This window comes from Pseudorasbora parva, chromosome 7 (genome assembly GCF_024679245.1).
Source record: "Pseudorasbora parva isolate DD20220531a chromosome 7, ASM2467924v1, whole genome shotgun sequence".
NCBI lineage: Eukaryota > Metazoa > Chordata > Actinopteri > Cypriniformes > Gobionidae > Pseudorasbora > Pseudorasbora parva.
This window is the reverse complement of record NC_090178.1, coordinates 11,841,750-11,866,761: the sequence shown is the minus strand read 5'-3', so window position 1 is coordinate 11,866,761 and position 25,012 is coordinate 11,841,750. Positions and strand designations below refer to the sequence as shown.

Sequence of the window (25,012 nt, the reverse complement as noted above, 5' to 3'; positions counted from 1 at the left end):
GCACAGATTCCCCCAAAAACCCCCGTTAAGGCAACAGTGGATGTAATTTGCTTTTCCGGATCAGCAACTGAGTTGCGCGAATGTTTATATCTGTTCGCTGCATTTCGGTGCCGACTGTTTCATAAACAAGGCCCAGCTCGACACAGGATTTTCCGATCGCCTAATGCTGAAGGATGGAGCAGTCCCAACGATAAAGGTCCCAACATTAGAACCGCAGGCGGTGAGTAAGACTGCTTCAAATGTCTGTGTTTTTGCCTATGCCCATCAAGTAGCCCAAACATGATCACGTATAGTTAATTGATCAATGGAGCATGCGATGTGTAGTGCGTGTACATTTGTTTAGCTGGCCACTATATGTGTAACTTTATGTTTGTGTATTGTAAAAGCACTCCAAACAACAATACACAAAGAGGGGGGAAATATGTTGAACTAAATAAGCGCGCTTCTTCATTCAAATGCGCTACTTTTCCGTGTCTTTCTATGTAAACACTAACTTAGCCTGCCGTGCAAAACCAGTCCGCTTACTGTCTACACAAACCACGCGTAAACACACAAACACACGTGCACAACTGCACTTCCCACATGTACACCTTCAAAGACAAAAATACGACGATATAATTCAAGTATAAATATGTAAATAACACAAGTCGCTAAGCATATTATATAGTTAGTGTATAACTTGTACCACATAGAGACGTCCTGCTCTAGTCGTTTTTGCTGCTGCTCCTGTTCAACTGCAGCCTCTGGGTCTCATTCCGGATCATAGATGTATGGCTGTATCTGATTAAAAGCCATATTTTTATTTTGAATAAAGTTTTTTTCCCGCTGTTAGGGACGACACAGCTTTACGACGCACTCGACTCAACACAATAGCAGCAGCGCGCACACGTCATTATTTAGCTCCGCTCACACGACACGCCCCCACCCGCTCGGCTTTTTTCGGAAAGACTCGGAACAGCGCATCTTTCTTATATAATTATAAAAAAAAATAAAGACTTTTCGGAGATATGCAGGATGCAGTGCTACTCTATAGGTACTCAAGATTGACATGACACTGACTGAAACTGAGTGTTTCACCCCCCCTTTAAGTATGGCCTAGAAATTGTACATGTGTTAGCAGTTATATATTGTTGTGTAAGCTTATTAAAATGTCTCATCTAAGAGCATGCAAAATAATGTACTAAAAATGGTTTCTCACAAGCCTTGTTTCTTGGCCTTTCTTGTGAGTGTGATACGCCGGATGGAAGTTTGGCAAGCATAAGCATATTTCATAAGGTTTCATCACATCCATTCTCACAAAAACACACACACACACACACACACACGCACACACACACACACACACACACACACACACACACGTCACAAATAGCGCTGCCCCAAAGGATGAGCCTCAACATGTGCAACATCCCCCACACATGGGTCTAATTGTCCCTGGAAGTCACATTTACCTTTCTTTCCTCACAAAATATCATGTCTCAGTAATTCCTTTGCAGAATGTGAGGTCTCTGATTCTGCAGCCACATTCACTCTGCATAGTTAATACGCTGCTCCTCCTCATTAGCCCATCAGAAGGAGAGAATGGAGGTTTTCTGCAGGGCTAATCAGTGCGGCCCCATCTCCGCACTTATGCATGAAGGGCCTGAGATGGAGGGTTGCAGGGTGCATTAGCCATTTCAGATTCATGCCAACACCCCAAATAAGATGTTTACCCCACTTTCACATCCTCACTCACTTTTTTTGAACAGCTTTAAATAAGGCCAACTTTTGTGAAGAAACGTTTCTTTCATTCAGCTGTCCATTTTTAATGAGGCAAAAAAGGAAGAGTGACACTACTGAGGCCTTGCTTGCTGTCTTTGAATACCTGTGAAGGAGACACTAAACAAGGGCTGGTTTTTCAAGGAGGAAGATAAAAAGATGGAGGAACATGGAGGAAGAAGAAACAGAAAGTGTGACAATCCAATGGCTATTTTTTATGAGATCTATCTCACAATGCAGTGCACTCAAATAGACCACTCCCAGAGCGATAAAAGAAACAAAAGCAATCTATTTTTAACATCTCATTTTTTAGTTTTTGTTAACTTAAAATTTTAAAATACATATTTATATAAAACATAAAATACACTACAGATTTAAATGTAGCTTTTTTCAAATAAATTAATACTTTTATTCAGCAAGAAGGCATTAAATTGATCAAATGTGACAGTAAAGACTAGTCTACAATGTTACAAAAGATTTCGATTTTACATACATCTTGTTGTTATTTTGAACTTGCTATTCATCAATTTTTATTTTATTTAAAATATATTTTTAAGAATCCTTAAAAAATGATCACTGTTTCAGATAAATAACTAAGCTGTTTACAACATTGATATTAATAGGGGGCCCCCCATGGGGGTTATTGAGCACAAAATCAGCATATGAGACTGATTTCTGAAGGATCTCCTCACACAAATTTTGTCAAACCCCAACCACTAAATAGCCAAAGTCGGCGGCCTATACGGGAATCGTGTGCTATATCTCTGCTAAGGGATTGGGGGTACGGTGTGCGCCCCAGGGGTGCAAACGTACCCCGAAAGTGCCATAGACGATTGATGGGGCGAAACTTTGACCCCTCGTAGCTCCGAGCGAGGATCTCAAACACACACATATATTACACGAAATTTGAAGGGGCTGATAGGATCTCTCAGCACACACATCTCAAAGGGGTGTAAGTTGTACCCCTGGGGTGCTAGAGCTCCCCAAAAATCGCAAAAAAGGCCCATTGACTTAACATGGGGAGGGTCGTCCCATGAAACGCATGCAACGCATGCGTTTCTCATTCAATGGTAAATCCCATAGGGATTTTGTATTGAGCATAGCTCTGCTTCACAGACTCACAGAGACAAGGGGGTGGGCCCAATCTACTCAGACAACCAATCACTATCTCAGGATCATGATGATGTTATTAAGCCACGCCCTAGCAACCGTTTAGAGCTCCCTAACAACCGATCCCATTGACTTCCATTGAAAAAGATCAAAGTTATATCTCTGGATAGGAGTGTCATAGAAACATGGGGGTGGGTTTGATTGACTCAGGGCATCAACGGCCAATCACAAATCACCTTCAACACCTCCTAGCCACTCCCTAGCAACCATTATCAAGCACCCTAACAACCCAAATCCACAGTGTATATCTTCACATCTGAACATCATAGAGACACGGGGGTTGGTTTATATCATTCATACTGGCAGGGGGATTTTGGGGAATCATTATGGGATGGTGCCAAGCCACTCCATAGCAACCAAACAGAGAACCCTAGCAACTGTTTAGCAAGACCTATATCTCTGCATTAGTACATCATAGAGACACGGGGGTTGGTTTATATCATTCATACTGGCAAGGGGATTTTGGGGAATCATTATGGGAATCATTATGGGGCTAGAGAGAAGCAATTCAATTGACTGATAGACAACTACTCTGTAAGTGTTTGTAACTTTTCTCATTTGATTGTTTGTTCATTTGTTGTTGGATAAGTGTGTCTGTGTAGTGCTGAGGTGTGTATTATTAGTTTTGGTATATTCTCTGGGTGTGTGTGGGAGTTAGCATTTGTTGAGTTAGCATTTGTTTGGTCATTGCCACGTTGGAAGCGAGTTTGTTGGGGGCGTGGCCAGCGAGGTATTAAAAGCCTTGTGTGTTTGAAACATTTTGGCTAGAGAGAAGCAATTCAATTGACTGATAGACAACTACTCTGTAAGTGTTTGTAACTTTTCTCATTTGATTGTTTGTTCATTTGTTGTTGGATAAGTGTGTCTGTGTAGTGCTGAGGTGTGTATTATTAGTTTTGGTATATTCTCTGGGTGTGTGTGGGAGTTAGCATTTGTTGAGTTAGCATTTGTTTGGTCATTGCCACGTTGGAAGCGAGTTTGTTGGGGGCGTGGCCAGCGAGGTATTAAAAGCCTTGTGTGTTTGAAACATTTTGGCTAGAGAGAAGCAATTCAATTGACTGATAGACAACTACTCTGTACGTGTTTGTAACTTTTCTCATTTGATTGTCTGTTCATTTGTTGTTGGATAAGTGTGTCTGTGTAGTGCTGAGGTGTGTATTATTAGTTTGGGTATATTCTCTGGGTGTGTGTGGGAGTTAGCATTTGTTGAGTTAGCATTTGTTTGGTCATTGCCACGTTGGAAGCGAGTTTGTTGGGGGCGTTCCCAGCTGCTTTCAATAACGATACTCAAGTGAGTATAAATAGCGTGATAGTCCGCGGCAGCGGAAGCGGCAGTGTGAAGCCCTCCTTGTGTGAAGACCGACGAGTGTAAAGACTTCAACTCTTCCCAGTGCAAGACCGACGAGTGTAAAGACTTCAACTCTTCCCAGTGCAAGACCGACGAGTGTAAAGACTTCAACTCTTCCCAGTGCAACTCCTCCCGAGCAAGGACCCCGGCAAGGCACTTGAGTATCATCTTCCTTTTCATTATTTGTGTTCAGCTCTAATTCCTATCTGGCCTTTTCACCATGTGCTTTCAAATCTCAACTATAACTACTAGCACTCGTAAATCACGCTCCGTACGCACGAGACGCCGTAATCCTAATAATTTGCGCTATATCCTAACATCCTCTGCTACTTTACTCTTTATTCCAATTGGTCTCTGGAATTGCCAGTCGGCTGTAAACAAAGCAGACTTTATTTCATCTATTGGGACTCATTCTCAGCTTAGCCTCATGGCCCTAACTGAGACCTGGATCAAACCAGAGGACACTGCCACTCCTGCAGCACTCTCAAGCAATTATACTTTTTCACACACTCCTCGGCCTATTGGGAGGGGTGGGGGAACTGGTTTGCTTATCTCGAATGATTGGAAATTTGATCCATTACCGTCTCTACCGGCCAATTCATTTGAATCGCACTCAATCACTATTACTCACCCTGTTAAAATCCATGTGGTAGTGGACTATCGTCCTCCAGGTCACCTCGGTAACTTTGTGGAGGAGTTGGATGTGTTACTTTCTAGCTTCCCTGAGGATGGCACTCCACTGATTCTGCTTGGCGACTTCAACATCCATCTTGATAAACACCTAGCTGCAGACTTCAGCACTCTACTGACTTCATTTGACCTTAAGTTAGTATCTACTACGGCTACTCACAGATCAGGTAACCAATTAGACCTGGTCTACACACGCAACTGCTCCACAGACAACACTTTAGTTACTCCATTACACACCTCAGACCACTTTCTCATCACTCTTAACCTCATACTGACTCCTGATACAAAACATACTCCTACACAGATTACCTTTCGGCGTAATCTACGCTCACTCTCTCCCTCTCGCCTATCCACTATGGTTTCATCTTCACTCCCTCCACCTGCTCAGTTCTCAGCACTGGACACTAACAGTGCTACTGACACTCTTTGCTCCACTCTAACATCCTCCTTAGACAGTTTTTGCCCCCTTTCATCCAGACCAGCCCGCCCCACCCCATCTGCCCCCTGGCTGTCTGAAGTTCTCCGTGAACATCGCTCTGGACTCAGGGCGGCAGAGAGGAAATGGCATAAATCTAAAAACAATACTGACCTTGCCTTTTATCAGTCTCTTCTCTCTTCTTTCTCTACAAATGTCTCCACTGCTAAAACAACATACTACCACAACAAAATCAACAATTGCTCTGACTCTCGCCAACTCTTTAAAACATTCTCCTCTCTCCTTTGTCCACCTCCTCCCCCTCCTTCATCAACTCTTACAGCTGATGACTTTGCATCATTTTTCACCAACAAAACAGCTCTCATTAGCAAACAGTTCTCCTCATCACTAACTGACACGCACATCTCAACAACTAACACGAACACGCTTCCATCCTTCTCTCCACTCTCCGAGGCAGATATTTCTAAACTCATCCTTTCCAATCACCCTACTACCTGTCCACTTGATCCTATTCCCACTCACCTCCTTCAGGCTATTTCTTCTTCAATCACTCCTGCACTCACTCACATTGTCAACACTTCTCTTCACACGGGAACCTTTCCCACAGCATTTAAGCAGGCTCGGGTAACCCCACTGCTTAAGAAACCCTCTCTGAATCCAGCACTTTTAGAAAACTACCGACCGGTATCCCTTCTGCCTTTCATTGCAAAGACCCTTGAGCGAGTTGTGTTCAATCAACTCTCTAGGTTTCTTGAACAGGACAACTTCCTAGACAACAACCAATCCGGCTTCAAAAGCGGCCATTCGACTGAGACGGCCTTGCTCTCGGTAACTGAGGCACTGAGACTGGCAAAAGCAGCTTCCAAATCCTCAGTGCTCATTCTGCTGGATCTGTCTGCTGCTTTTGACACAGTTAACCACCAGATCCTCCTGTCAACACTTAAGAGGACGGGGATCTCAGGATCTGCTCTCCAGTGGTTCAGGTCTTACCTCTCTGGTAGGTCCTACAGGGTGTCATGGAGAGGTGAAGTGTCTAAGTCTTATAATCTAGCTACTGGGGTTCCCCAGGGCTCAGTCCTTGGACCACTTCTCTTCTCCATCTACATGTCATCATTAGGTTCTGTCATTCAGAAACACGGCTTCTCCTATCACTGCTATGCGGATGACACTCAACTCTACTTCTCATTTCAACCAGATGATCCTACAGTCAGTGTTCGTATCGCTGCCTGTCTGACAGACATTTCTGACTGGATGAAAGAGCATCATCTTAAACTCAATCTTGCAAAGACAGAATTACTTGTTTTCTCAACCAACCCAGCACTTCATCAAAATTTCTCCATTCAGCTTGGTTCATCGACCATAACTCCATCAAGGACAGCAAGAAACCTTGGAGTTGTGATTGATGACCAGTTAAACTTCACTGACCACATTACTGCAACAGCCCGGTCCTGCAGATTTGCTTTATACAACATTAGAAAGATTAGACCCTTCCTATCAGAACAGGCTGCACAACTCCTGGTTCAAGCTCTTGTTCTCTCCAGACTGGATTATTGTAATGCTCTTCTGGCTGGGCTTCCAGCATGCACTATCAAACCCTTGCAGCTGATCCAGAATGCAGCGGCGAGAGTGGTCTTTAATGAGCCGAAGAGAGCGCATGTTACGCCTCTCTTCATCAAACTGCACTGGTTGCCAATGGCTGCTCGCATCAAATTCAAGGCACTAGTTATCGCCTACAAAACAACCTCTGGCTCGGCACCAATATACCTAAATTCACTTGCTCAGACTTACACACCCTCCAGAAGCTTGCGTTCTGCGAACGAGCGGCGCCTCGTGGTTCCATCCCAAAGAGGCTTGAAATCGCTCTCACGGACATTTTCCTGGACCGTTCCTACTTGGTGGAATGACCTGCCGATCTCAATTCGTGCTGCCGAGTCTGTAGCCATTCTTAAAAAACATCTTAAGACACATCTTTTCCATTTGCACTTGACCAATACAGAATAGCACTTACTGATCACCACAGCAACGACCAAAAGCGTACACTCCGGGATCATATCTACGTCTCTCATCCGGATTTGCGCCTTCAGGCGGGTATGTTACATAGTAATCATAACTATCAGAATCCAGTGTTCTGTATATTGCGTACGTGAGTTTTTGTTGTAGATGGCTATTGCTGCGCGTTTAGCTACAATACAAAACCAACCCATTGGGCCACTGAATCTGCATTAACGACAACAGCTGGGGCAACAGCCTTAGTCCTAATGGGTTGTAGCTATCTTAGCTATCAAAATCCAGTATTCGGCACTGTGCGGACGTGAGTTTTTGTTGTAGATGTCTGTCTTTAAAAAAAAAAAAAAAAATTGTGTATTGTGCTAATTAATTGAGATTTCTTACAGCTCTTACAGGTTTTTGGCCTTGTCTGTTCCGTTGCTTCTATTACTCTCCCCTTTTTTGTAAGTCGCTTTGGATAAAAGCGTCTGCTAAATGATTAAATGTAAATGTAAATGTAAATGGTGCCAAGCCACTCCATAGCAACCAAACAGAGTACCCTAGCAACTGCTTAGATCTCTGCATTAGAAAATCATAGAGACATGGGGGTTGGTTTATATCATTCATACTGGCAAGGTGATTTTGCAGTCTCTTGCAATAACCGGGCCCCGAGTTTTGCCACGGCAAGCACCACTCACAATTTCTTCAGGAATTGTACTTTCTAGTTAACCTTGCCATAGTGAAATAATAAGAGTTCAGTACATGGACATCACATACTGCGAGTCTCAAACACCATTGCCTCCTACTTTTTATGTAAATCTCGTAAATCAAAAACTCAACAGAAAAAAAGTAGCCTGGATGCCAGCCGAACTTAGCCCCGCCCACAACATTTTTAGGTCGGGCAGTTCGGTCTGGCATCGCTCCATAGAGGAGTAATTATCTCCGAACAGAAACTGTTCGGACCAATAAAATTATCAGGGCGGGCTTTAGACGATGACGGACAGATGATCAACAGTAACGTAATCATGCACGTCATCAAAGGGGCCTGGATTATATTTACTCGAATCCTAAACGGAGAGCTTGTTTGTATATGCATTCACCTTCCTAATTTCTCTCAAAGATGATGATCATGTTGGGTAAGTACTCTGTGTATCAATAAATTCTTTTATTTTTTTACAACACCGGCAAAGATAGTTTATTCCAGCGAGTGTGCAGACAGGGTTGCCAAGTTTTTACAACAAAATCCGCCAACTACTAGCCCTAAACAATAGCTTCTCGGGGGGGTTCTCTGGGGGAAAAATGGCGTTTGGGGGGTAAAATGTGTGTTATTTTGGCAAGGTTGCCTGCTAAAATTCACACTCATGGGTCTATACATCACATAATAGTCGCTTCAACCCTTGGACATAGAAAACAACCGCGGAAAAAAACGCGGACTTGGCAACACAGTGCAGTTGAGCTCTGTCTGTTGACATTTGACAATGCGTCGCTTCGTTGCTCTGATTGGTTGTAGGTCTATCCAATTGATGTCTTTCCTGGTTCGGTTGAAACACGCCTCATAATCACAGTACAATGGAGCGGTTTCAGACTCATATTCTGACTAGAATTCAATATGACCACGTCAGGCTAGAAAAAAAGTGCTTCGCGACATATTTTTGGGAGCAGATTGGAGCTTTAGCTTTAATTTCTACATTTCCATAACTGTTTATTTCACACCAACATAATTAATTGTTCTGCATCTGCGAGAGTGTGGGCGGGCTTTTGATATCGCAGCTGTACTTCCTGCTGCGCTCTACTGCGCAACTCCGGTTCCGAAATCGCTACTGCGCAGACTCGGTCCCAAGATGTCCGCGCCGTGCAGGCCGCCTGAAAGCTTCAAATCTGCCAAGCGGAAACGGATGATGTCGAGTCGTCCATATTTTTATACGGTCTATGGTCAGGACTCACGAGCCACTTTACTGAACTGCTGTGAGCTGTGAGCTGCTGAAATAAGCCAATCAGAGCAAAGCTCAACATTAATATTCATGACTCTTCCAAATAAGGCAAAAACAGAGCATTACATACTACGGACAATTTATAGGGTTGTAAATGGACCTGTAAAACTGTATCTGGACCATGTTTTTCCTTAAATAAGCCATCTACCCTCCTTAAATATGCCATCTATCATCTACCATCTTACATCTACCCTCTATGTAGATATCAGAGAACAATTTAACATATTGTTTCAAATCATTCTAGGGCACCTTTAAATAAATGCAGCTATGCTTAGCATAAAATACTTCTTTAAAAAACATAACAAATGTTTTACTGATGTACTAACTAACGGTATTGTTTATAAAGTAAAACGTAGACCATCATACATATATATATATAATGGAATAGTGCCTTCTCGTTCACTTTCAATTTTCACTTATTTTACTTATTTACTATTTAAAGAATAGCAGGCGCTAAACAGTATAATAGAAGGAGGCCGATGCCTTGTATAAAACTAAAATCACAATGCCCGATGTGGCACTTGTCCATCACCTGATAGCATTTGTTTACTCTAAATTAAAACATGCAAACTGAACCTGCATGAAAATCTGCATACATTCCGATAAAGAAGCAGCATTTGATACCACTGTTATCCAATTTTATTGTTCATTTGAAACTTGAACTTCTTAAAAGCAATATTCATAAGAAGGTTTGGAAATTCAAGTATAATCAAGGCATTATAAAGATAGCTGCCAAGTGAATTTACAAGCCATAAAGTGACTTTGGACAATGTACATTATTCATTATGTTAGTAATTACAAACAAAGCCATAGAATTCCTACTAACACAGACACTTAAACCAATTTTAAAATATAACATTTAGTGAAGCAACATCCCACAAGAAAATGTCCATATATATTGGAAAATCCAATTCAAGTTTGATTGTGATAAATTAATAATGGTGAAACAGAGCTCCAAAAAGCAAAAGAGATGTTCACCCCACTCCATCTTGTAGGATGTGTGCAGACCTTGCAAGTACACACAGGGGTGATGGGACAGAAAGAGTAAGAGTAAGAGTAACATACTGTACAGCGAAAGGACATCACGACTGCCTGATTATAATCCTCAGCGCCAATATGATCCACATCTGGCCGCATAACTCTGCCAGCCTGCTGTTTACACTTACGCTTCATGAATATTGATATTACTTCTTAAATGTCACTGAAGTTTAGGAGTGCTGCATCATGATAACCCAGTTTCACTTTAGCAAATGCCACAAAAAAAAATTGACAGAGAAACATGCCTGTCAAATTCATGACTGCACAAAACCTGGTGTGTAAATAATAGAAAATATGAAGAAAGACAAACCAAGACAAAATGTTCCCTTTCAGAACATGATATGACATGGCAAATATTTTAATCATAGAAAATGAGAAACTTATATTTTGCTAAGGCTAGCATCAAAATTACTACTACTTATTTGAATTCTATTTACTGAATTTTTAGCAGCCATTATTCCAGACTTCAAGTGTCACAAGATCCTTCAAAAAGAAAGGTCAAGAAACGTATCAATGTTGAAAACAGCTTTTGCTGCTTAATTTATTTTTGTGGAAACCATCCGATACCTTTCAAAAGCTTGGTGATAGATTTCCACAACATATCAGCAAAAAACGTTTTCAACACTAATATAATAAGAATCATTTTTAATAATTGAGCACCAATATTAATGGATAATAATTCACCAAATTAGCATAGCCAGGTCAATTTTAAGTCTATATTACCTCCTCTTATTTCCTACATATCTCCGTACTTATTTCACCTAGCCAGCAGCCATATCACCCTGTAGCCCAAGACTGGTTTCCCACTGAAGCTAAGCAGGGCTGAGCCTGGTCAGTACCTGGATGGGAGACCAAATGGGAAAACCATGTAGCTGCTGGTAGAGGTTTTAGTGAGGCCAGCAGGGGGTGCTCACCCTGTGGTCTGTGTGGGTCCTAACACCCCAGTATACACTCTAAAAAATGCTGGGTTAAAAACAACCCAAGTTGGGTTGAAACTGCACCGACCCAACAATTGGATTGTTTTAACCCAATGGTTGAGTTGTTCTTACCCAGCAATTGGGTTGTCTTAAGCAACATTTAACCCAACCACTGGGTTAAAACAACTCAACCATTGGGTTAAAACAACCCAATTGTTGGGTCGGTGCAGTTTCAACCCAACTTGGGTTGTTTTTAACCCAGCATTTTTTAGAGTGTAGTGATGGGGACACTATACTGACAAAGAGCACCTTCCTTCGGATGAGACGTTAAACCGAGGTCCTGACTCTCTGTGGTCATTAAAAAAATCCCAGGATCCAGGATGTCTTTCGGAAAAAGAGTAGGGGTGTAACCCCGGCATCCTGGCCAAATTTGCCCATTGGCCTCTGTCCATCATGGCCTCCTAATAATCCCCATATCCTGATTGGCTTCATCACTCGGTCTCCTCTCCACCAATCTGCTGGTGTGTGGTGAGCGTTCTGGCGCAATATGGCTGCCGTCGCATCATCCAGGTGGATGCTGCACATTGGTGGTGGTTGAGAAGATTCCCCCCTTCAATGTAGAGTGCCTTGAAAAGCGCTATATAAATCGAACACATTATTATTATTATTATTATTATTATATTCTCAGCACTTTATACAACAGAAATAGTTTAAAGGAACCTTTACAGTATTAATAGAAACCGTCATTAAATATAAGACATATTCAAATTCGGCTTTAAAGCTGCTCTGCAAAGAAAATAGTCTCATTATTCAGCTCAAGTCAATTCAATTTTGATTCCATTCAGTTCAACAATAGTGTTGATGTTGCAAACTTCCTTCATCCTGAAAACAACAGATTCAGCTATAATGCAGAAGTGTCAGCTTAATTCAGTTAAATTAGAATAGGTAGACCGATAGACAGACAGAATGACAGAAATAGTCTGGAAAAACAACCACAACAGCCTGTTATAATTTGAGAGACTTCCATGTAAACACCACTTCAGTATGCGATTGCAATGTGAGGATCACTAGTATGACATCACTACAGATTGCAGCTACAGACACCCAATTTTTTTTTTTTGTTATGTCACTCTTTTTACATCAATATCCAATTATTTCAGACCATGAAATCAGTTTTGATCAGTCTAAGTGAAATCTAGATTGCACCCCGAAGGGAGCGATATGGAGATACGCTATCCTTATTCAACAGGAGTGCTCCCCGCTCCTGATTGGCATTCTGGGTAGATGAAGGAACAGCTCCACCTGCCACAGTCATTCATATGTGTGCATGCCTGAATGCTGTCGGTGGCAGTCAGACTCTTCAGTTCTGCCTTTTGTCTGATTATTGGCGAGAGTTGACAGCCAGGGCACTGGGATCTGACACACTGACAGGTCATTATAGCTAGTGGCAATGTAACTTTAGACCCAAACATTTTTTTTCTGTGTTGCTCAGATAGCATTCCTTTTTGGAGAAATTGAGAGGGTGGTGTCAGTTCTATCAGAGCTCAAAACAAGGCTCTTTGAGCGAGAACACTTTCATTTACTATTTCTCAAACATGGAACTGGAAATGAATTGTTTTACAGTATACAGGATTCCCATACCTTCTGACTAAAAAATTCATCATCGCTGGACAAGGATCTTCTAGGTTTTGCATGTCTGTAGAAATCCTGATCATATATATATATATATATATATATATATATATATATATATATATATATATATATATATATATATATATATATATATATATATATATATATATATAATGATATGATGGTCATATATATATCATATAGACTGATCAAACAGACGCGATACTGTAGCTGAAATTGCTCAAGTAGTTAATGCTGGTTCTGATAGAAAGGTGTCAGCACACACAGTAAAATCACAGTTTGTTGTGTATGGGACTGCATTAGCCGCAGACCAGTCAGGGTGCCTATGCTGACCCTGTCCACGGCCAAAAGTGCCAACAGTGCACGTAAGCATCAGAACTGGAACATGGAGCAAAGGAAGAAGGTGGTCTGGTCTGATAGATCATGTTTTCATATTTCATGTTTTAAACCACGTGCATGGCCGTCGCACCTGGGGAATACATGGCACCAGGATGCACACAGGAGGAAGGCAATCCGACGGAGCTGTTTTGGGCAATGTTCTGCTGGGAAACTTTGGATCCTGCCATCCATGTGGAAGTTACTTTGACCACCTACCTAAGAATTGTTGCAGACCATGTACTTCCCTGGTGGCTGTGGCCTCTTTCAGCAGGATAATGCCCCCTACCACAAAGCAAAACTGGTTCAGGAATGGTGTTAACTTGACCTCCAAATTTCCCAGATCTCAATCCAATCGAGCATCTGTGGGATGTGCTGAACAAACAAGTCCGATCTATGGAGGCTGCACCTTGCAACTTACAGGACTTTAAGGATCTGCTGCTAACATCATGATGCCATATACTACCACAGCACACTTTTGGGGTCGAGTAGAGTCCATGCCTCAATAAGTCTGTGAGGGACTCATTTGGCAGCAAAAGGGGGACCAACACAATATAAGGAAGGTGGTCATAATGTTATGCCTGATCTGTGTATATACTGATATAGTGCAAATGCCTTTTTTTAAATAAACTATAAAACGCATAACAAAAGCTGGAAAAAATCAGTCATGCACCAAATCAAGTGAATTGTGCTCTCTATGTGTGAGTAAATAACAGAGCAGCTGTAATACTGGAAAAAAATGAACCACATACAGAAACACAGACTGTATGGCAGATGGGTTTTTAAAATGGAGTATGGCTGATAAGATCATCACTTGTCTCCAGTCCATTCCGATGCACTGTCTGACATCTAACTATCTAACTATGTTAGGGAAACCTGTCTCTCATCCATACAGGCACTGGATTTTAGGAATGGACAAAGGATTAAAAAAAAACACATTGCAATAAAGCCATGAAGCAGCTCCCTGTAATTGATAACTTCTTGGCATTCACTGTAAATGTTTTAAAAGTAGCATTTTTCATGGAGATAAAGGAAAACAATGAATAAGAAATTAGAAGAAGACTGTTCACCGAAAAGAGTCATGACAGCGGATACAACCCTCTGAAAAGCAAGGCCATTACCTTTTATTTAGATCACATTAGACCATTGAACAAAATCCTCTTTGCAGTTGGAGTTAAATGGAGTTACCATGCACAAATGCACTTTCAGCACATTTTCAAGGGCACAACATGGAAACATCCAAAAGACTGAGTACATTAAAGGCCCTTCACCCCAGAGACTGAGGGCCCATCATGATTTTAGTCTCCGCTGTCAGCATTCTGGAGTGCCTTCTTTGTGATTCCGAGCATCCTGGATTTGCTGAGAGTGTTTGTGACCATCTCTCTCTGTTTGATGGTGCTCGAGCTCTGAGGAGCTGCAGTGCCGCAGCGGGCTCATCACAGGCAGGGTCAGCAGCAGGTCTGTACTCTCCCCGACTGCCGCAGTTTAAGAGCCGTTTACTGTACTTACGCTCTTTCAGGAGTAGCCAGCTAAACAAACAAACACTAATCTTGATCAAGGGTCAACAGACAGACAGCGCTGACTGTGAGAATTCATAATGCAACACTATTGACAGACAGTATTTTTATTATTTATAGGAAACCCAAAGTGCCCTACTGTATGTTTTTTTTTAAAGAAGCCTCTTCGATATACTGTGTGTGTGAGTGCGTGCGTGCGTCCATGCATGCATGCGGTTCGCACGCGCGCGCGTGTGTACTAATGTTTAACATATTTTAATGTATGTAACATATTAGCATTTAAATTTCAATAAATGTTTAATATATTTAAACATCAATAAATAATCTATTTAAATATACCAATAAATATATCTATTTCATTTATTTTAAACATTCAGATGCATATAAATACTCTTATTTTTTTTTTAAAAGGCTCTGTATCTGGCTTTTTTCCAACCCCACCCAGTGACCTCTGAGACAGCACATAGAGTTATCTCCTTTCACAGCTTCAGATGAACGAGGGATATTCTTGGTAGCGAGATACAGACCGAATTCAATTAACACTGTCATACTTCAACTAAAGATTTCATAATGGCTCCCAGTGTAGTTGGAAAGTGAGAGATGAGCTATCAAACAGAGAGAGAGAGACCATCACAGTGGGATTTTCCACTCAAATTAGATTTAGCCAAAACCCATGGATATGAAATTTGGGCACTCAATACAATAGCATGTATAGGTGACATTTTCAGATAAATGAGTCCGACCCGTAATAGCACTGCATACTGAGGAAACAGGTTAAGAGGTATGAAGAGAAATGCAATCATGACTGAAATAAATCACATTGCTCTTGTTTGTTTCACTAAAAATGTAAATTTGCTTCAGGCAACATCAGAGAAACTAAATATCATCATGATATTTCTCACCCACACATTTTTTAATTATGTAATTTCCCTTACAAAAAAAGAATTTCATTTCATGAAGTAATGTTCAAGTATATTTTTCAAGTATACTTTATGTCATAAGTATAATAATATCATTATATTATATAATAAAATACATTTTATAATAGCTTAATGCATCCTTTTTTATCAACACTTGAATCTGGGTAACTTTCATTAAAAAAAGGCAACATTTTAAACAAAAAGTTGAGAAAATCGCAATTTTGTCAAAGACTACACCTTGATGAGATTCAGAACGATGATCAAAACACAGGAGTACACAGCAACTCCCAAAATTTCACAGTCCTTTCATCTTCATGGGTTTGAAATTTAATTCGGTAAGGTTAAGCAGTTTTCATTTACATGCTGTTTATTGTTTGTTGATCGCATTATTTTACATTTGCGTGATCAATTTTCTGTCAATTGCTTCTTGTTCTCGTGTATATTGTTCTGGAGATTCTGTACTAGAAAATGTGTCATAGCGCCCCCTACCGTATCATGTAATTATTTAATTAAAGTAAAAGTAAAGTTAAAGATGCACTATGCAACTTTCCGTCCACTGGAGGGCGCCTATTCTAAATAAAGGCATAGTTTGATGACGCCAAGTTTGAGCGCAGTATCTTGGGGCATGTGGTCTTCACCTCACAGCCGGTGGAAAATAGGACTTGGGCAGAAATCACGTTCATGAATGCGGTTATTAATGTTACTGTAGTACTGAAGCAGAGCAGGACCGAGTGTTGTGGAGCTGAGCACGACCGCTGGAACGACTGTTACACAAACACCCGCCTCGCGAACACCGGGGGCTATTATTATGACGGGACAGGACACAGTCGCCGGGCGCGCGCACTAGTTCCGCTTTTCCAGTCATTGGTATGAGGTGATGCAGCTCTTTTTATCATATCAGAAACATTTAAGTGTGTTTAAAATGATGTTATGACGTTACTCTGTGCGTTCGCTCGGTGGCAGCTGTGACACTTGTTCACACTGCTAAGAGTAAAGCGTTTCTGCAGAATAAAACCGGAAACTGAGGGAAACGCAGATATGACGCAATTGATAGGCGACTCCCTCAAACGCTATGCTGAAACGTCCCAGGTCATTGGTTAAAATAGCCATTTTCTCACAATTTACAAATAGTTGGAAACATTTGGGATATTGTAAGTACTCAACTGAACAAAATATATAACACTGGTGAGGTGTCTTTTGGATATTTTACTGCAAAAATACTACATAGTGCAAATTTAAAGTAAATTAAGTAAATTCCTGTGTACACTAACATAGCCTATACACAAAATCAGATACGCTGAATTATGAACATGTCTGTTTTTCATAAATATTTTCAAACAATGTAAGTTTCATAAGACTGTATGTAAAAATATGTTAAAAAGTACAAGTATATGAAAAATATACTTAGACTTTTAGTCAAGTATACTTAAATGCAGTTTTAAGTATATTTCTGAGAAGACGTTGACTGAAATTATAACTTCTTATCTTTAGTTTATGGGAAGGATACTAATAGAAAACTTATATAAACTTCTTTTTCTTAAGGGTTACTCGCCCACAATTTGTTCCAAACCTGTATGAGTTTTATTTTTGAACACAAAACCAGATATTTTGAAGAATATCAGAAACCAAAAGTTGATGGACCCCACTGACTTCCATAGTGGTTGTTGTTTTTTCAGTAGAAGAAAATCATACAGGCTTGTAACAACTTAAGCGTGAGTAAATGATGACAGAATTAAAATTTTGGGGTGACCTATCCCTTTAATACACATTTGCTTATAGCTCATAAACAAATACTTTTTCCTCTTTGAAAACATGTGTTTGGTTTATTATCTTTATTTTATTATTTCCGACATAATATAGACAATTTCACACGTAATTCCATTTAAAATCTCCGTTGTACAAGTCTCTTGTGCATGATGCAGCAGGCTGAGCCAGCAGCCCTTAAAGAGCAAACAGTAGAGCTAGACAGAAGACGTTCTTCAAATGTTCTTCATAGTGGGATTTCCAAGAGGAATGAAAAAACCTTTGAGAACAGGCCACAAAATTAAGATTCTACAATGTAGTTTCCTTTAGAGACACACACACTCAAAGAGCAGAATATCTGAATGTCTAATGAGATAGAGAATGGTGAGAACAGATTCCCGCCGGTGAGCTGGCAAAGCCTTCATAACCTGACAGGGAGTTTTCTCAGTGAACATATGCTGTCTGCTTCTCTCGTTCACTCACACACATGTATGCTCTCACACATTCACTTACAAATATATATCATTCTATTATGACAACTCTTGGAGTGTTTGGCACTGTAATGAACATGACAATGTTGATATGTTTGGTCTTGGGGGAATAGATCTGCTACACTGCTGCTGCAGAGCAAGTGGGACTAGCTACTGCCAAATTACATACACGACACACAGATGTGAGCAAGTAAGACATGCTGCTGCTTTTCAGTTTTATAGCATACATGAATTAAAGGACAACACCGGTGAAAAATGAACCTAGGGGCACATGGTTACCTAGTAGATCGTTCTCTGGGATGCGTTTTCATGAAAATCGAATGTATAGTTTTATCTCTAAAAATAGATTAGCTTATAACGCCAGTATATGGGGCATAGAATAAGTACAATTAAATCGCTAGTTAATACCACTAAAAAGGCTCAAAATAGCCTCACACTAACACAGTAGCATAATGAGGGTCCCTACATGCAAACTGAAGCATTGAGAACTTTGTATGTGTACAAACAGTTTAATGAGAAGATACTTTACACGTTTACAGAAAGGCGCAATCTTGGACAACAGTCTCAACCAGTCGAGCCATACTGCTATAGCAAATGCTGACCTAGTATTTGAAAGTCGAGAAGTAAGCTCATTGGCTGTTGATACAGAAGGAACCAATCAGCTGTGCCCTATAGAGAACGTGTTTGCTAGGTCTCCGTGGAACAAGAGTGGGCATTTCTAAATTTGTGGTTGTTTTCAAACTGATGGATGTGTATAAATTACGCAATGAAAATGATCCCCTTCACCCGATCAATACTGTGACGTTGACTGTTTCACTGTGACGTGGGCAAAACAGGTAACACAGTTGAAAACGTCCCTCTGTTTATGGCAATGCCTACTGATGTGGTAACGCCTATTATTAACCTGCAGAGACATATACTTGGAGTGAGTTAAGAAATTATCAGTCTGCGCCATCTAGAGTTTCATGAGAGAACTTTTTATTTCCCATGAGAAGAACAAACTTCTTTTCAAAGATCAAGCTTTCAAAGATCAAAGCAATCCCTCCCTCATGTGAACTGACAGGGGAGCTGAAGCTTATTAAATATGCAAATCTTATCCAATCCTAGCTGTGGGCGTTTACTTCCAAGTCTCCAGTGTGGGACGCCCATCGAAACCCAGCGTTTGGGAGAGAGCCCCAAAACCAGTGTAGAAAATAGCCTATTACTTATTAGTTATGATGTTTTTGAATGTAAAAACCACACAATCATCATTAGTTGACCCCAGACAACAATATAAATAAAGGAAAAAAGCCAGTTCATGACACCTTTAACTATTATGTACTTACATCAAACATATACTTATTGTGTTCATATTGTATTGCAAAACACCTTTGCGGATGAGCAATTGATTGTAGGATACGGGTAAAGTTAGGGACAGGTGTGGTGGTGTTGGTAAGTTTATGGGCAGGGTTAGATGTAAGGGAATAGTCAACAGTGTAATTATAAATGTAACTACAGAAATTATTTACAGATGTAACTACATGTAGGTATTTTTAAAAATGTTAGTACAATGTAAAAACATGTATGTACACAATTAGTGCATTGTATCAAATTATTAAAATGTTAGTACATAGTTAAGGCCACCTAATATACTGGGTCAGCATTATGTCATATAACAGAACATTCTTTCAATGGCAGGGAAAGAGTTAATAATCTAAAGAACATTTTCCCCTCTAAAGAACCTTTTGTGCAATGGAGCGGATGAAAGGATTGTTAAGATTCTTCACGGAACGATCAATGTCAAAAAAGTGTACCCAAAACTACGCTAATGTGAGATGCTATGGTGTGAAAATTAGTGGAAAATTGGAAGAAAGCAGCAAAGGAATGTGTGAAAATGCACAAGGTCTGTGAAAAATGCATTGATATGGGCCCTAAAAACGATTAAAACACCTTATTTCCTAAATAAATAATAATCATTTAGTCTCATAACTAGAAATGTTATGCATCTGACTGCAAACAAACTCACCTCCAACCACTGGCCATGGGACTGCATTTTGAGGACCACACAGGGGTCAGGTTTGTTGAGGGCATCTCTGTCTGAGATGCCTTTGCAGGTGACCCGCAGCTCTACTTTGGTCAGGCAGGGGCTGTTGAACAAGCCCAGAGAATTGGCTGCAGACTCATAGATGTCACTCATGTTTCAGGAGATATCTGTACTGTAAGGGAAAGAGAGATATTTTGCTTTTAGCTGTGATCTTTTATTTTAATGTGATTTATTCCAATTCATTTAAAATGCAGCATGTGTCCTGTGTAAGAAGATAGTCTACCGCAAAGAAATCAACAAACTTGTTTGCAAACTGTGCTTCTGTGGACTGTAAACCAGTGATTCAATATGAAAATAAAACAAATAATTTTGTATATTGATTTATACAGCCACCTTTTGTAATGTCTATTCAAAGATTTAATCAATTGACAGCCTAAATCCTTTAGTATTTTTTGTTTCACAAAATAAATGCCATCAGGCGAAAACAGTCAGATAATTTATTTGGTTTTTAGTTCTATTTACAGGATGCAAATACATCTGGTTTTAATCAATGAAAATTATGCATGGTGGATAACTGCTTCTCTTTTTCAAAATATCCGCTAAAGAAAAAAAAAAACTGATTTAACACCCCATCATTTTTCACTGGGAATATATATAATCCCTCTGTGTGTTTGTGGTGAGACATGGGAAGCCTATAAAAGACACTAATTTATTGTGCCAATCTGTGGGAAAATATCCCACCATCCCAATCAGTTATAATATAGAGCAAATCAACTGAGCTAACTAAAATTACACAGCTTATAAGGAGAAGAGGGAGAGCGACAGTAATCTGAGCCGGTGGATGAATAGATATTAAATGATTGATGGATGCATTAATATAGAGAAAGAAAATCTCCATATGTGAAGTAGTAGTAGTGATGTTTGCCTCAACAAAACAAAAAAACACCTGAAGGAAAACACTGCTCTTTAAAAAAAAAATGTAATAGTATTGTGGCTGCTTACAGACCGGTAGAAGTAGGCCATTAGAGGTAGATCTGACCATGTGAGAATTGCACTTTTAAAGAGAACAGCTCAATGAAAGGATAATTCTCAGCTTATGCAGTCATCCATCACTCCCACTGTATCGCACTGACAGGTGACAGCCTCATACATTATAGGTCAGCAACGATAATACAGAGGTGAGCGGTTCTCTCCCTCAATGTATGTTTGCGAACTTTTCAACACTGACAGCAAACTACGTCATCAGTCTTTCATCCTCTGGATGCTATTTTTACCACCTGAGTGTTTTCTCAGCCAGTTTCCCATCTATTTCTGTCTCTGTTAATGACTCTCACTGAGCCTCTCCATTTAGACACACACAGCGTTTTCAGCTGAAACACAATTCTCAAGAAATCTTCAATGCTAAATTACACCCATCAAAAACACTTCAACTGATTAAAACCTGTTTCATAATATAAAATATGTATACTTTTAACACGAATTTTCTGCAGAATCAATAGCTACAGACCTCCAAACTTCATGTGGCCTTCAGATTAGCTCAAGAAGAGTGCGTAGAGTAGCCTAGAAGTCTAGACGCACCCTAGCGGCAGCAAATCTAATCTGCCCGCGAGTGTCGTCTAGCAACTCTCAATACCCATCAGAGCTGTATTCCCCTAACTCTTGCCGGGCCAATCACATCGTGTATAGAGTCGGTGGGCGGGGCCATAATGACGACGGCCGAGTTGCGTTTGCGAGTTTCTAGTAAACACAGAAACTGGTGAACGGCGGTCTTTCGAATCAGCTTTGACCACGACTCTGGAAGACTTGGAGTTAAGCTTTTCTCTGAGAAAAGAGCAAAGAACGGCACTGAAGCCATTCTTAAAAAGGGAAGATGTGTTCGGAGTTTTGCCAACCGGATACGGCGAATGTTTAATCTATCAACAAGCTCTGCTTCACCTTCGTTGCTCTGGTTCGTTGTGTACCGTATCCTATCGCGTGCAGAGGGAGTTTGAAAGACAACCGTTTATCCCGCCCCTCGGATTGAGCCCTGTCAATGGTGAGTTTCCAGACCAAACATCTTGATGTGGGTCTGGCTTGTCAGGCTATGCGTAGAGAGCTTCATGGAATTTATTTATTTATTTTGGTATAAGGCACGCCGTCACTGCACTCTAGAGCAGTACAGATGTGTTCTCTGAAGTGATGAATCACACTTCTCACTGGCCTGCAAAGAGTCCTGACCTCAACCCCATAGAACACCTTTGGGATGAAATAGAGCAGAGACTGCAAGCCAGGCCTTCACGTCCAACATCACGTGCCTGACCTCACAAATGTGCTTCTAGAAGAATGGTCAAAATTTCCTATAAACACACTTTTCAATCTTGTGGAAAGCCTTCTCAGACAAGTTGAAGGTGTTATAGCTGCAAAGGGTGGGCCAACACCATATTAAACTCAACCGATTAAGAATGGAATGTCATTAGGCAGATATCAAGGCAGACATCCTAGAACTTTTGGCAATATAGTGTATGTAAAATCCCCTAGAAAACCTCATGAATTGACTTTCACAGAAGGCAATAACCTCAGATGTCCCCTGTGGACCTGTACCACTGCTGACTACATCCTTTTTGAGTGCTCTCTGACGATACACAAGGAAGCACTGAGCCCTTCAATCAAACTCCATTAAAATCTAATGGTGGCAGTTATTGATTCATTATCGCTTTAAAGACAACTGTAACGCAGTATGTAAATGGAAAGGAAGGAGGCGCTAACCGGCGAACATTCAACAACTTTTAATCTAACTTAATAAACAAAACAAAAGTAACGTGGGCATCCCCTCACGGACAACTGCCCACACACACAACAAAACGTTAACAAAACATAGCATAAATCCAGGCCTGGTCCTCTCTCCTCCTTTACTGGTGTCACTCTCCTTATATGCCTCCGAGCTCCCACATGAGAGGACTCAAGACCGGTGCGGCTCGCAGGTGACGCTCATTCGCAATCACGTCCCCGGTCTCGCTCACTCCTCCCATGGCCCTCGTTTATCCACCTCGCCACAACAACATTAATAAAAATGGACCCATTTGCTTTCTGAATAAATAAACCTGGTCGTATTTGGCATAATTTATCAGTGCACATTATTCTAAAGAAAAGCTTGTTTTTCAAAGCTTGTTTTGTATTTCATCAAAATATAGCACTACGGTGACATATTGAGTTCTGGTACTTATCCAGCTAAAGTGAGTTTGAATCTATTTTCTCAATCCCCCATCTTCAGCCCATCTATCTTCTATACTATGAATAAAAGTGTCATATAAAGGCCAGAAATGTAATACAATACCAATCAGTTTGAATATTTTAAATAGAAAAAGAAAAAAAAACATGTCCAGGTTTTTCACTCCCAAATCCAATGAGAAAACTTAGGAAATGCTATTTTGCATAATAAGATTTATGTTAAGATCCATTAGGGTTATTTTTGCATGAGATTGAACACATTTCATCTCTCAAATTCTTATTATCATATAAATCATCATGTAGGTATAAATCTACAGGTATACGTTTTAATGTTTAACATTATTCTCAATGGTTCTGCAATATAGTATTTATTTATTTGGATTTTCAGGTGAAATATGACCAAAGCTCTTTTTAAAATACTATTTGCAGCTTTTTTGCGGTGATTCACCTATTAACCAAAAATATAGCAACATTCAAATTAAGCATAATGTACATTATGTCTTGCTAAATGTTGTATGCATGTCTGTATTATACACCAAGGCTAATACTACATCTAATACGTATTATCTGAGGTAGACAAGTGAGAAAGATAGACAGACTTGGTATCCCTAATGGCTTCTAGAACATGCTGGGAATTGAGATGAATCCCTTTCTCAGTATTCATTGATGTGTTAGTCTCAATAGAACAGCCTCACGGGGAGCTGCAGGGGGCAGCAGTTAAGCAGTGCTCCTGTGACAGACTCCACCGCTACATGGTCTCCTCCACTACTTGTAGGAGTGAATGAGAATTTGAGGAACTCCCAGCGACAGCAGCTGTAGTCATAGGGTAGAATGCTGTCTACTCATCTGACAAAATAGCCCTCTGCTTTCTACAACATTTATATACAGCATCTTGCTTGTTAAAGCATGCAATGCATCATAGATTTTTTTTTTCTCAGGGGGGAAGCGGTGTTGAGAAAGAAGGCAGATTTTTTAACACTGTTTTTTGGAATCCACAAAGAAATCCCTCAATTTGCCACACAATCCCCCTCTGGGTAAGCCATTTGATTTGGCAGAAATATGGGACTGTCATTGCCATGATTCAGAACCCCCTATTTGGCCTCATAAAATCCACCAACAAAAATCTCAGTGCTTAGATATTCAAGTATTTATATTTGTATATAACCTGGCAATCCAGGTTTATTGGAAATGCTTGCCTGTGGCAACATTTCTGCAAAATTATATTATATTACTTGCTTCTTTTATCATGACTTGTGCACTGTAAACTCAAATAAGTTGGCCAAATAAAAAATAAAAAAGGATCAGTGAAAAGGTTATGGTAAGGTACATTTTTCAGTTGGCCAAATTGGATTTCTGTGAATTTATGCAATTTAATTCACAGATATTAAATTTGGCCAACTAAAAAATTTAGATGTGATCAGTCACTAGAAAGATTTCAATTGGAGACCTTGATTTTTTCAGTTCTCTATGTAAATATTTCAGTAGTGGAAATTTAGCTAGCTTTAACTAGCTAACTCAACAAATGTTAATTGGTAACACAATGCTTTGATAACATTAGCATAGCATAGAAATTGCTGCAAGAGTACAGCATGTTAGAATTTAACATATAGCCTACCTGTTCTCAAACCAAGCTCATGCTCCACTCGTCACTATGGTAAACCCCACATAACAGAAACTCTTCTAAATTAGCAAAGCAAAACTTTAAACACTACTAAGATCTCACATAACATTAATATTGTGTAACAA

At 40.2% G+C, this 25,012-nt stretch overlaps 2 protein-coding genes across 3 annotated transcripts in view; one reads left to right on the top strand and one right to left on the bottom strand.

Annotated features, from left to right (window-relative positions):
• Positions 1–25,012, top strand: part of si:dkey-11p23.7 (V-set and Ig domain-containing protein) — an 83,037-nt gene that overhangs the window by 19,115 nt on the left and 38,910 nt on the right. The window lies entirely within an intron of this gene.
• Positions 1–25,012, bottom strand: part of cpne4a (copine IVa) — a 95,409-nt gene that overhangs the window by 59,900 nt on the left and 10,497 nt on the right. For both annotated transcript variants that reach the window (XR_010906397.1, XM_067448158.1), the window contains exon 2: positions 20,042–20,231. Coding sequence is in view for 1 of the 2 variants with exons in the window: in XM_067448158.1 (XP_067304259.1) it covers positions 20,042–20,212 (171 nt within the window). In the remaining variant the exon portion in view is untranslated. The remainder of the gene's footprint in view (positions 1–20,041; positions 20,232–25,012) is intronic.